At 43.3% G+C, this 13,891-nt stretch overlaps 1 protein-coding gene across 2 annotated transcripts in view; it reads left to right on the top strand.

Moving 5' to 3' along the window:
• Positions 1–11,276, top strand: part of GLRA1 (glycine receptor alpha 1) — an 82,981-nt gene extending 71,705 nt beyond the window's left edge. Inside the window, exons 8-9 of one of the 2 annotated variants that reach the window (XM_082211805.1) lie at positions 4,160–4,306; positions 10,831–11,276. In XM_082211805.1, coding sequence (XP_082067931.1) covers positions 4,160–4,306; positions 10,831–11,121 — 438 coding nt within the window. In that variant the 3' untranslated portion in view covers positions 11,122–11,276. Of the gene's footprint in view, positions 1–4,159; positions 4,307–10,806 lie in introns of both variants that reach the window. The other variant, XM_082211804.1, reaches the window with a different exon arrangement.
• The last annotated feature ends 2,615 nt before the right edge of the window (positions 11,277–13,891 follow it).

Genomic DNA, 13,891 nt, shown 5'->3' with positions numbered 1-13,891 from the left:
TTCCCATATTCCTCACCCCAAACCCCTAGCGTATATAATTGGTGGATCCTTTTCACTTTCTTTAGTAAGCTTCCAAATGGGTATTTACTTCACTGGAAGATAAAGCGTTTAACACCAGTTAAATTAAACCAAATCAGTAGTGAAATAGTGGGTCTGCACTGGCATTGTATCTCTCCAGGAGCAGATTATTTCCATATGCAGTGAAACAATGGCAAAATCCATCAGTTTTTGATTAACGTCACAAAGGTTATTTTTTAAGGGGTATTTTGTGTATTACCTGTCTCTCCAGTAAGCTTTTGATAATATAATGAAGATGTGGTCCCTGGAAACGACCAAGAACAGGTTAATAATATGATAATTGCAGCATGAATTGTGACTGCAAGTAAATGGGAAAGACAGAGAAGATCCTCAGATAGAGAATCAGCTAAAAAGACCATGGAATACTTAAGCAGTGGTACTTATGCATTTAATTAGATTCAGAGTAGGTAAGGAATAAGAAAATAAAATAATTATTTTTTGAAAGCTGTATATTTAAAATATATACATTTATAGAATACCCACTTTAATTAGATTGTACCAGAAGATTTACTCTAGTCCTAGAAGAAAATATATAATATTAATGACTTGAAATTTAGTGATTAACACATTATATATTGGTTATCACCATTTCATCATCTTGTTTTCTCCCCTCTTAAGCTGCCCTTATGAATTGCAGCTTGTGAATTAACTGTCAAAAATTATTAGTATGGATTATTAATGGTAATCATAATAATAAAAAGAAGACATTAAAGCAGAACTAATTTAACTCTTGTTGACAGTAGCCAGCCAGGTAATAGCTACAGTTCACATTTAAGGGATCCTATTGAAAGTATCATTTCTTAGGGCTGAACTAAACCTTGCTTGCAAATGCATGTAATAAAACCTGTTTGAAAGAAAAGCTGATCTGGGGAAAGAATCATTTTGGGTGGAGAAATTGAGGTTGGTGGGCTTAACCTAACTCAACCCCCCCCCGCCAGTCTGCACGCTGCTTTCTCTTGTTGCACAATACACCCACAACTGAACAAAGTGTTACAAATGCATCTTTACCTTCCTAGATGTGAAATTCTGTGGGGAAGAAAGCAGCTGGTGAAAGGGGGGCAATTTAGAGCAGAGAAAGTATCAGAGCAGGATTAAGTACTCCCTCCTCTTTGGCTTCTCTGATCCAAATCATCCCCTTCTGAAGTGTATTTTCTTTTTCTTTCAAGAAAAAAAAAGTCCGTTGGGATTTTGCTTCACCCAAATATGTGTAGTGATCAAATGAGCTGAGATGAAGCACCTTGACATTAAATGATTCCCTTACAGTGACTGAGTTACAGGGTAAAGTGAAGAGTGATCAGAGAAGTAACTGTCAGGAGCTCGTCTTACTCTCGAGTAGGACCCTGGTAGAGACACATGCCTGACTGGCATGTTCTCTCCCTCCTGGTCGTTCGTTTGGGAGTTTGAAAGCTTTCTTCAGCCTAAACGTCACAGCAACCGATGCCAACAGACACCAGCACACTTAGGGATCCGCAGAGTCTTCGTAGTTTGTGTAACAGACCTCAGCAACTCAGCATTTTGGCTAATCTACTTTATTTACATATAAATACACACAGAGCACTGCAACATGGCTCCCTATCTCTTTAGCATCAGACAGCAGAGAGAAAGAACAAAGGATAATAGTTCCACGTCATGGAACACAGTAACACAAACATCCTGGCTCCGTCACTTCCCACTCTGTGGAGTCAAAACATACACCGCCATGACCATATTTTAATATGGATTAGTTTACTTTATTCTATTTTGGTTTATTTTTGTTTAGTTAGAAAATATAAGGAAAGAGCACATATAAGTATAAGTTTAAATTGATATTTAACGGTAAAATTATTTAAGATTATTATTATCACTATTACCTTTTCTTTGTACGTGTGTTTAAGAACCTGTATGATATCCATGGATTTCAATAAATAAGTTTTTTTAAAAAAAGGAAGATGCATCAACCACATCATCTTCTCAAGGAAAGTTACGGTTCTCTCATGAGAAATTTCACCATCATTATAGGCTTGAGATTCTAGCCTCCTATTAAATTCCTGCTTCCACCCAGACATAAATGACTGTCTGGCTCATTGTTTATTATCCATTTAGTGCCATCCATCATATCCCAAGACAAATTTAGGAAACACCAGCACGATCCCCTATAGCTTCACTTCCTTTTGACCCCTAGTTCAATAAAGAAGGGCAGATCGGCTGTTACAATCCATGAATACCCCAGGGTTTAAAGATTGGATAAAAGATCGAATCCTTTCAATAGGTTCAACAGCATATGAGCCATGTAAGACCACCGTTGTGTACAATATAGCATGTACAAATCAGTCGCTCTCTTTCAACCAGGACTGATAAGAGAAGAACAATTGAAGGACATAACACTGGTAGCTCAGCAGTAGCAGTAGAGCATCAGTTTTGCATGCAGAAGATCCCAGGTTTGATACTTGGCATCTCCTGGGAATGTCCACTGTCTGAAACTCTGGAGAGACGCTGCGAGTCATTGTGGGCAGTACTGGTCTTAGAGGGGCAAATGGCTGGGCCCTATACAAGGCAAGTTAAAAAGACAAAGGAAGCACTTGCTCTGTTGTTGCATATTTTAAAAAAAGCAAAACCCAGCATATGCAGAGAAAATAGGCAACAAAATTACAAATGGAAATTTCTGGGGAAGAATGGAATTATTCATAGGGAAAACTTGATAAATATACAGTAGGTTCTGTATTGCAGGAAAATTGTGATGCTTCCAGTGGCGAAGCATCTACTCTGTATGCAACAGGGCTGCGGTTCAGACCCCAGCATCTCTGGCATAGTTCTGGGAATGTCGCTACTCTGAAACAACCTGAGCTAAATGGACAAAATACAGGAGTGGGAAATCCATTTCCATTGACATAATAAGTGTGTGTGTGTGTGTGTGTGTGTGTGTGTGTGTGTGTGTGTGTTTCCAGGCTTTATATTATGTACCAACCAAATACAGTGGTACCTCGGTTTAAGAACAGTCCTGTTTATGAACGATTCGGTTTACGAACTCTACAAAACCGAAGGTAGTGTCCCGGGTTGAGCACTTTACTTCAGTCTAAGAACAGAATCTGAACGGTGGAAGGGCACCGGCAGTGGGAGGCCTCATTAGGGAAAGCGCGCCTCGGTTTAAGAATGACATTGGTTTAAGAATGGACTTCCGGAATGGATTAAGTTCATAAACCAAGATACCACTGTATGATGTTTAACATGTTTTATATTCCTTCGTAAACTGCTTAGAGGTCTTCTATGAAGCAAGCACTATATCCATTTTGGTAAATAAATAAATACATTATAGAGCCACCCACCTAGCACTGCATGAAGAAGATGGATCTCTACCCTGTGGGATTGACAATACAGAAAACAGGCCCACCAAGGGAGATAGCAGAGGAGAGGCAGGGTAGTGGAACGAGGAGGAGACATGGGAAGAATATTTGGCTATTTCAATATCTGTGCCATTAAGTGACTGGTTACACAAGTTGCCAGTCTGTATGCATGGTTGAGTTAGGATTAGGATCCAAATAAGCAGGTAAAGGGCTTTAACCCATTACTCCTCCCTATGGACCTGATGCAGATTATAGGGCATGCCTGCAATTTGCATAGAGGGACGAGTTTCCAGAAAAGCAAATGGGGGGGGGGTTCCAATGCAAATTGCAGATGTGCTGAACAGGAGCAACAGAGGTCTGTATTATGGAAGGTCTTGAAAGATTAAAGCCCCCAACCCATTCCTTTGACTAGAGTCTCAATCCAGATTCACCTCCCCCATAAAAAAACCTGAATATTAGTGCTTTTAAAAAAACCCACCTCTTCCTACACTTAAAGGCAAAGCTATGTGATTAGCAGAATGTGTAGCTTGGCTTTTAGTTGTACTAGAGAATGGGTACTAGGGGAAATGAATCAACAAATATTGGGAAAGTTGGAAGTGGTTGGGTATTTATGCTAGCTTTGGCCCTCCCTCAAGCAGAGAGTGATGCAACCGAACCACCCCAGCTGGCCAACTTGGAGCAGACTTTGTTAGGCTTGCCGGTCTACCTGGCTGGAGAGTGCCTGGCTCCAGTTGCTAACCTCATCCTCTCTTCTCCCCCAGGTGTCCTACGTGAAGGCCATTGATATATGGATGGCTGTGTGCTTGCTGTTTGTCTTCTCGGCTCTGCTGGAGTACGCCGCTGTCAACTTTGTGTCCCGGCAGCACAAGGAACTGCTCAGGTTTAGAAGGAGAAGGCGGCACCATAAGGTAAGTGATACGCGAGCCGACGCAGCCATGTAGAAGAGCACAGCTGAAATGGACGGGTCCTGGGGCAAGGCTGGCCTGATCGAGAATGGGCACTGGAGACCATTTCATTTGGGCAGGCAAGATTGGAGCACGTCGGCAATGAGCCAATAAGACGAGCCCGGCAGCCATATTTGAAAGGGAGATTTGCGTATCGTTTGGAAGGGGCCAGGAGCTACAGCCAATCAATGTTCTCTGGTGCACAGTGGGCAGATGTAGTCATCTATTTCACTCCATCTCCCATCAGTTCCAGCAAGCATGGCCAAAGATGGCAGAAGCTGTAGCCCAAGACATCTGGGTGGCCCTGGTTTGCAGGCAAACACCTTCCCTTCAAATGCTGTGCTACTCGCCAATGGTCACCGTTATTGGCATTATAAACCTGCCCACTGTGTAAAGGGTAAAACTCGGCCCATAATGTGTTATATTAAGGTGGCTTGGGAGAAGCATTTGAGAACGGATGGGAAACTACCAAAACAGAAGGCCAGTGCAGTAGCTGCTTCTCTGACATTCAGCTTGCTCTCCCAGTTTTGCAAAACGTTAACTCTACCGATTCAAAGAGCCTGTGCCTGTAACTGAAGCTCTCCCGGTCATGCTGTCCGCATTGCTTCACGTGCTGCGATATCATTCATGGGTCCATGCTGCTTTCTTTAGCTGGGTTGGGAGGCAAGGAATGGTCTCAGAACTGCACTGCTGAAGTAGCCTGTTTCCTATATAAAGGTAAGTAGAACAAACTCTCTCACCAGTCAAGCTCCCTGTTGGGTTTGCCGAATCATAGAATCATAGAGCTGGGGGGGAGCCCCAAGGGTCATCCAGTCCAACCCCTTGCAGTGCAGGGATCTCAACTGAAGCATCCAGGACAGATGACCAGCCAACCTCTGCTTCAAAACCTCCAAGGAAGGAGAGTTTTTAAGCAGAGGTTGACTGGCCATCTGTAATGATGCTAAGCTGTATGGATGCGCTTTGTCAGTGACTGGCCTAAGCGGAGTAAGGTGAACTTGGTAGGCCTCCTTGTGCCTCCCCGACTCTGAACCTGCCTACTCCAAAGAAGTGTTTTGATGGGGCAAGACATATATGAGACAAAAACAGCAAGTGGAGACTACAGCAGAACGTTGCAGTATATCCCCAGCCCTTAGCATGCTCTAGTTCTACACCAGTGTGGTGTAGTGGTTAAGAGCGGTAGTCTCGTAATCTGGTGAACCGGGTTCGCTTCCCTGCTCCTCCACATGCAGCTGCTGGGTGACCTTGGGCCAGTCACACCTCTTTGAAGTCTCTCAGCCCCACTCACCTCACAGAGTGTTTGTTGTGGGGGAGGAAGGGAAAGGAGAATGTTAGCCGCTTTGAGACTCCTTTGGGTAGTGATAAAGCGGGATACCAAATCCAAACTCTTCTTGTTCAGGGTTCCAACCAGCTTGAAACAGGTGCTTTGTAGTCTTGTTCAGGCTTTACCAGAGAGGGCTGCAGGGGAGGTGAAAAAAAAAGGATTGGCTTTAGACCTCCTCTTTGGGCTTCATAGAAGCTAAAGCTGTGCTCAGACCTTCCTCTTTATATTGTCATTAGCCCTTGGGCTCCGATAACTTGCAAAGTATTTTGCAGGAGGCAGCTTGTGGGAAAGGGTCGTAACTCAGTAGCAGAGCACCTACTTTACACAGAGATGATTCAATCCCCAGCATCTGTAAGTAGGGCCTGGAACATTCCCTGCCTGAAATTCCTCAGAACTGCTGCTAGGCAGTGAAGTTACTACTGAGCTGGCTAGAGGCTCTGGCAGATAGAGCGGAGGAAGCCAAGAGTGGGTTCAACAATCAAGAAGCAAGTTTCTGCACCCGCTGTAGAGAGAAGGGGGGGCAGATGGGCTTATCAACCTGGGAAGGTAGCCCATCTAGAATAAGGAAAACTCTGATCCTAAATCTCTGCTGCCTTGTGTCTATACTCATTCATGAGAAAGGCTTCTGGAGTAAACCCCAGGGGGAAATCCATACCGGTGGTCTTTCGGGACATCTTTGGGAAAAGAGAAGACTATGGAGTAAACCCTACACAAATCTGGAGTATAGTCCCTAAGACTGTTGGATGGCACCTTGTACGCCTCCTTCTGATAACTCCTGCAGCCAAGATGGTGCCAAATATATTGCTCTGCTTTCCTTTGGTCCACATCAGCAAAGCTGAGAGAGGGGTCTTGTTTGGGCAGCCCAGGACCTCCAAACACAATGCCCATGTTTGCGCCCTGGAGAGGTCACTTTGGTGCTGCTAACATAGCAAAAGCAACACAGGAGGCACAGTTATGAGTTACCAGTCTCTGCAGCTACAGCAGGTGCTGTGATTCTCTAGTTGTTTTTCTTTCCCCTGGAGACACATTCTATTGTGTCAAGGCAGATGGATGCCAACACTGGACCAAGGGTGTGACTCTCGGCATAAGGCAGCTTCTTGACGTGTTCCTGCTACCACTCCAGCCATTTGCTGTTTGCCTGCCTCACTCATGGTGGGTTTGTGAGGGGGACTTCATAACAGCCGAAAGCAAATGGAGAAGAGGGAATAAATATCCCACTGAGCAGGTGGAAAAGAGTGGCAATCTACTATTTTGCCACAAAAATTCTGTGAAGGTACTTTGCTTCTTCTTTTTTCTGGTGGCCTGTCGACTTTCTGCAGAGGGAGAAAGGTTGGCTGGAACTACAAAAGAGAAAGGAAAAAAGAGGCTAGCCTGAAAATGATACTGAGAAATAAAGGGAACTTGTAATGAAACGGAAAGTTGAACAATGTTATTTTTCTGGTAAGGCAACATCTCTCAAATATAATTCAACCATTCTTCTTCCTCGAGGAATATTTCAATCAAAATGCATAGGGACAATTAATTTGAGTTATCATTTCATTAAAGTTTCATCACCATCTTGAGGCTTGCCTCTTTTCTTTTCTTTTCTTTTCTTTTCTTTTCTTTTCTTTTCTTTTCTTTTCTTCCTCCCTCCCTCTCTCTCTTCCTTTTTCTTTCTCTCTTTCTTCTTTCTGAATAAGGTGTAGATTTAATATCAGTCTGTACACCTAGTCTCCTGAATCTTGTGCCAGAATTAGCACTGGACATGGTGGGTGGGCAGGGGGGAAGCAGTTGAACCAGATCTCCTGGGTGCTTTTTCTTTGAAAAATATCAAAACTGGCTGGTGGGATGACTAGGTGCGTGGGAGTTTAATATTACAATGGGCTTCAATTTTATCTTCCCAAATGTAAATATACCCACCATTTCCACACAGACTTTTCTAAGTCCTTAGAGGAGTTGAGCCTCTACCCCCATGAGTTTCAGAAGTCTATCTTTGTGGTACAGCTAAAATGCAGAATGTGATTCTTGGGATACAGATAAGTTTCTTGCTTTGCATTGCTGCCACCTGCTGGCCAGAGCAAGATTTTATTCTTTTTTATTATTATTTTTAAAATAGAAAGATAAGCAGACAGTACATTTTTTAAAAAAACCACCTTTGAAAAGCCCCCAAGTCATCTTGAGGTTAAAAGACTGCCTCCCATCCCAATTCTTAACTCGCCCCTTCTCTTTTAACTGGGTGGTAATTTTCAACGCTTCATCTATCACGTAAATTAAAATAGCAAATTCCATTTAATAACTTGATAACCCACATTTGCCTGTGTCACCATAATCTAAATCTGCCTATTAAATAAATTGGAATCTCTTTTTATAGTTTAGTGCCAAAACTGTAGAAATAATAGTTCTATGAACTCCTGACTTCCTTTTATCTTGGTTCTAATTGAGGACAAATATTATGCATGCATGGAAATTCCCCAGGGGGGGAGTAGCATACAGATCTATTAAAGTACTTGAAAGCAGGCAGTACCTACATGCAGTTCAGAACACTGGCTAGCACTGAGAGCAGCTGTTCTTGGCAGACTGATGCTGTGATCTTTCCTATCTCTCTCCTTTTATCCATTAAACCAGCATAAGATCACCTCCCCTTTTCTATCTTTCCCCAGGAAGAAGGATGAGAGGGGAAGAAAGGGAGGCTTTCTTAGACCCTAGGAATATTTTTTCATCAGGATACATTATTTGGACCATCTGGATGTTGAATGCCAGCATGGTTAAACAAGAGGATCAAGGAGGTTATAAAGCACAAGAATGATTCATTGGGGGGGGGGAGGAAATCTTGACAAACCTACTAAAACAATAAAAAGTGCCACAGACCTGCAAGCCAAATGCAAAGTTACAATGAGCTGGGATAGCTCAGTTGGTAGAGCATGAGACTCTCAATCTCAGGGTTATGGGTTCAAGTCCAACGTTGGGCAAAAAGAGATTTGGACTAAATGACCTTTGTGGTACCTTCCAAGTCTGTGATTCTAAGGCAAGCCAGTAATAAAATTGTCAGTGATATGAAGCTGTTAATGGTTTTTTAAAAATGAAAACAGGAAATGAGCCCAGGAGGGAGCAAAACTTCCAGATAACAAAGGTGAAAAGACAGGGACATTTCAGAGATTTTCTTCCCTCACCTAGTGCTGCACATCCAAACTGTGTTGGACTTTTTTTTATCAACTTGCGCAGCAGTTCCCTTTGCTTTTGAAACCCAGACTTTCCAAAGCACTTTGTGTTATTTCTGCACATGGGAGTGAAGGGAGTCTGGAAAAAGTAAAAAAAAAACAAAACTCAACAGGATAACTCTTTGAATACCACCTTTAGAACATTCCACAGCTGAGAAAGTACACTGGAAACATCAAAACCAGCGTCTTGCGTGGTGCCAGTTCAAGGTGTAAAAGGAGACATTGTGAACAGAGAGCAGGTAGCTAAAGAAGAGACCCCACTCTTTTGGTGTTGACTGTAGAGAGCCAGTGCTATCCCCAGGGAGGAGGGGGGAGGAAAGGGAAACAGGGATGATGCGCTTACAGATCCAACCTGCTCCTGAGACTAATTCCATAGGTACCGGTAAGTCATATGCCTGGCAGCGAACTCCAGATGAAGCAAAACTTCATTCAGTATCATTTGCTCAGATTTGCCAAAGCGCTCTCAACTCCATTCATACTTCCTTTCAGTGAACTTGTGGCGGTACAATTCATCCATACCATGCAAGGCCGCTCTTAAAAGATACTCTGCAAAGAAAGGAAAAGGAAAAGCCATGCATAGGGAACTTGGTCTAAATTAAAGTCCATAGGTTAACTGGTGGCAAATTCCACCACACCTTTTCCTCCAACTGCTTCCCAGCATATAACTTGGAAAGGTCCTGCTTCACCCATGATAATGAATGCAGAGTCTTAAACTGGATGTCCTACTCTGTGTGTACTGATATTTAAGAAAGCTTGAAAAACAGAAGCTTCTATATGCTAATATCTAGGCCAGGATTTGCTCATGGAATTGCTAAATGACCTTTGTATTCAGAGTATCATCACAGCTGCTTCATATTCTGAATTAAAGGCCGTCAGTTCTTTGGCTTCTTTTCCTAGCCCTGACAAGAATTCTTATTTATTTAATTAATTTACCGTATTGGCCCGAATATAAGCCACTCCCTTAAAATTCCGCAGGCACTCACACCCGTTCCATTTTACCAGATGTCTGATTCAGCAGCAATATCATAAAAGCCAATTTTTGTAAGGTCACAAATTTAAGCCACACTTTAACTTTTAATGGTCAGAATTTTTTTTTTTTTGGGGGGGGGGGGAGTGAGGATTATATTCAGGCCAATATGGTATTAAATTCATCTGAGGAGCATAGGGCAGTTTACAGTATAACATATATTCATACAACCTGTAGGTGACGTCTCACTATCTTTATTTTTTTTTTAAAAAAACACTAACTCTTTCAAAAATAGGCAGGTCAGTCTGAATGTAGCCATAGAAGCATAAAATATTCTTTATTGGGTTCTTAAGTTTAGTGAGGATGCCGTAAGCTCCACTCACATTCCCACAATCCGGCAGAACCCAGTCCCAGAATCCCTTGTGATGACTGTTAGCCCAGTTTGAGCCTGTAGCTGTGCCTCTGTGACCTTGAGGATCTCTGCAAGAGACTGGGGGAGGAAACAGAGTGGAAAGGGAAAGCCCCAAAGAGACAGAGAGGAGCATCGGCCATCAAAACTGATGCTGTACGCAGGTATCTTTTAAAGGACGAGCCTTTTCTGCTCAAAGTCCATGTAACTCCATAGAAATCCACATGGAACGACTTTTGCTATATGAGTTACATGGAGCCCACTCCTTCTGGGCAAGCCGAGAATAAAGAAGGTATGGATGGGGAGGAGGGGCAGAAGCAAAACAGGGGATATCTTGTTGAGGACAAGGAATGGTTTCCGAAGGAAAGGCAGGTCAACCCACTTTCCAATGGATCCCCTGCTTTGCATCTGTGCATTGTACTGCACCCATCTATAAGGCTGGTCTCTCCAAGAGGGGGTTGCCCAACTCGAGCAAGGCCTCACAAGAGGGACCTGTCCCCAGGGACTTTGGAGCTATGGTAGGAGAGCCTTATAGCAAGGGTGCACTGTCTATATCTTATTTGTAAGTAGAGCCCTATGTTTAATATATTTCAGGAGGACGACACCGGAGAAGGCAGGTTCAACTTTTCGGCCTACGGGATGGGGCCCGCCTGCCTTCAGGCCAAGGACGGCATCTCGGTCAAGGGTGCCAACAACAACAACACGGCCAACCCAGCGCCGCCCCCTTCAAAGTCTGACGCCGAGATGCGCAAGCTCTTCGTCCAGCGGGCCAAGAAGATAGATAAGATCTCGCGGATCGGCTTCCCCATGGCTTTCCTCATCTTCAACATTTTCTACTGGATCATCTACAAGATCGTCCGAAGGGAAGATGTCCACAAGCCATGAGCTGGGGTGCAAGGTTCGTAGGTGGAATTCCAAGAAGATGAGGATGTATGGTGGTTAAAGGCAAGACAGATGGTTACTCTATACACACTACGTGCAATAGCAATGCAGTGATGCATGAATTTAAGAATGTGGCAATATCTATTTTAAAAAACAAAGTGGGTGACTTTTAAAACAAAATATATGAACTGAGGAATATTACGGGGGGTGGGCAGTGGGAAGAAAGCTTTCGAAAACTTGAGTGGGGTAAGATTACGGGAGGGGCAAGTTGTTTTACCGCACTGGGAAGTTTAGGATTGCTACGGCGGCAGTCCAAGCAGTGTAATATATTAAATATATATTCATGCTTAATTATAATGCAAAAATAAATCCTTTTTTAGCCTATTAACAGCTTAGATTCTAAAGCCGATGGAATGATTCATGATTCCATGTGCAAAGAGGATTGCAATTACGCTTAAACCAGACTCTTGCTCTGTAAGGCCATACCAGTTTCTAAGCAAGCACGCAAAAAAAAGCAAAAAAAAACAACAAAAAAAGACAAGCAAAAGAGAAAAAAGTCATATACTGTATACTGCCCCATGTTGTTCGTGTATGGTTTGAAGATGGAATGAGTTGGGCCAGGGGATTTTTTAAAAAAAGAAAAGAAAGGAAGAGTCAGGGTCCACTGGGAGAGATTGAGGGGTGCCAAAGTTGCATATTAGAAAGCAATCATTTTATGATCCAAGAAAAAAGAACCTATATTATATAGATATATATCGATAGCTAGATAGCAGTCCTATATCCTTTCAGAGAGTGGTGCAAATCCATGGCATTAAATCTAAAATTGTAACTTACATCCTTGAACATCCTTTTGGAGATGTGTCCATAGATTTCAGTGAGAAGCTGGTTGCGCCTCCAATTCTTAAATTGCAAGAGGTAGGAGTTGTGTTTTGGGGGACAAAGACAGTCACAACTCATACCTTCAGCGAGATTCACCTCAGTGTGATCATGGAGTCATGATGCAATGTGGGGGTTTTTTAAAAAAAATTAATCTTAAGATGCTCGCCATGTTTCTTTAAATAACAAAAGCAAATTGTTACTGTGAAAAGCTAAGGCTTTAAAATGAACCCACATAAGGAAGGTATTCTGCACTACAGGAAAGAAGGTGTGTGTGTGTGTGGTGTGTGTGTGTGTGTAAATAGAAGTAACAGAAAATTAATTTTAATTGGTAAACCTGGGGTGGGCTATGGGAAAGAATGATATATATCTATACAGAAAAGATGACCATTATTTTTTGACATTTCATAGCATTAGTAATTTTCCAGTGGGATTGCTAGCCCAACTATATTTTTGTAACTCTTTGGTGCTGCATTTAGCTTTCATGGCTAGCAAGACACAAACGAGATTTCCATTTGTGCATTTCTTCTCCCAACCCCCCATATGGCTTCCATCGCTGCTACGTTGCAGAGAAGAAGAAATGGCCATGCACATTTACATGGACTGGGGGAGGCGACCAGCTCCACAGGGGAAGTTAAAACTGGCAGTGAGGAGCCCTTTGGGGCAGCTGAATGTTTAGTCAGTGTTTGGGGTGAGGACGGGTGAAAGAGAAGAGGAAGGATAGAGATACAGTGTCCTTCGGTACGATCTTCCAGACACAAGCTTACTGCTTTTGGATTAATTTCCCCTTTTCTTGCACTTTAGAAAGTTAACATGAAAAAAAGATGTAGTGAGCAGGTTCAGCGGGACAATCAATTCGCATTCAGTGTTGGCCCTGTATTGGCAAAGAACAATAGCCCAAACCAGGAGAGTTCTCCACTTTCAATTGCTGTAGTAGACAACGCCAGTCTCTTTCTTGCATTGATGTCCCCTGTAGCAAACGCATAAAGCATGGCCGTCATTGACACATATGTGCAACTTGGATCCAGCGAGGGTTCACTGATGTGCTTACATGTGCAGACACATGCAGGAAACTCCAGCGCAAGGCTGGTTTTCCCCACAGCTAACCTAACACATGGAGCTGCTCCTAGAGGCATCTTACGCACATGGTCAGGTCTGCCACACTCGGGATGTGTAAGGAAGAGACCCAGGAAACCTGAGTAGCGCACAAGTAAAGCATAGCTTTATTAAAGCAGAGATGAAATTGCCGAGAATTTATAGCCTTTATCCAGAAAGCTCCTTCCCATAAGCATATATTGTTACGAGGCTGGAAGAGGTCATGATGTGGCAAAATCAAGCGCTTTGTTTTTTCTTCTCTTTCTCATGCCAAAGGCAAAATGGGGTGAGGAAGACCCGCTGATGCCCTCTTACTCAAAGAGCAATTAAATGCTGGAATGGGCCCTGTGGCTTGAAAGTGTCTGGTGGGAAATGCCGTTCTATGCAGGAGGGGTAGATTATAAGGAAAAGCCAGGGCATTTGCAGGCCTCCCTGAAAGCTTGGTGGCAGGCTGTTCTTTCCTTCCTCTTCATTCAGAAAGCTGTCTTCCCAAAGAAAGCATGTACACATGTGCACAGAAACATAAACATCTCCCTTTGAAATCCAAAGCATTATAGCTGAGCTGCGAAGGGCTGCACTCAGAGTCTTGTCTACATCCCCCAGTTGCCACTGGCGTTGAGCTTGCTTGCTGAATCTGCTGCAGCACAAATGGTAGCCCATTGCACAAGCTCTGGGCTCAGGAAGCCGGCTCGCCACCTGGTTGTTGTCTGGAGTCAGTGTGCAGATGGAGGAGTTCTCCTTCTTCCTCCCTCTGACATGAGGGCGGTGTGTACAGCTACAGCTTCTCACACACATGCAACAC

This window comes from Podarcis vaucheri, assembly GCF_965113315.1.
Source record: "Podarcis vaucheri genome assembly, chromosome: 2".
In the NCBI taxonomy this organism is placed as follows: Eukaryota; Metazoa; Chordata; class Lepidosauria; order Squamata; family Lacertidae; genus Podarcis; species Podarcis vaucheri.
This window is presented reverse-complemented; position numbering and strand designations above follow the sequence as displayed.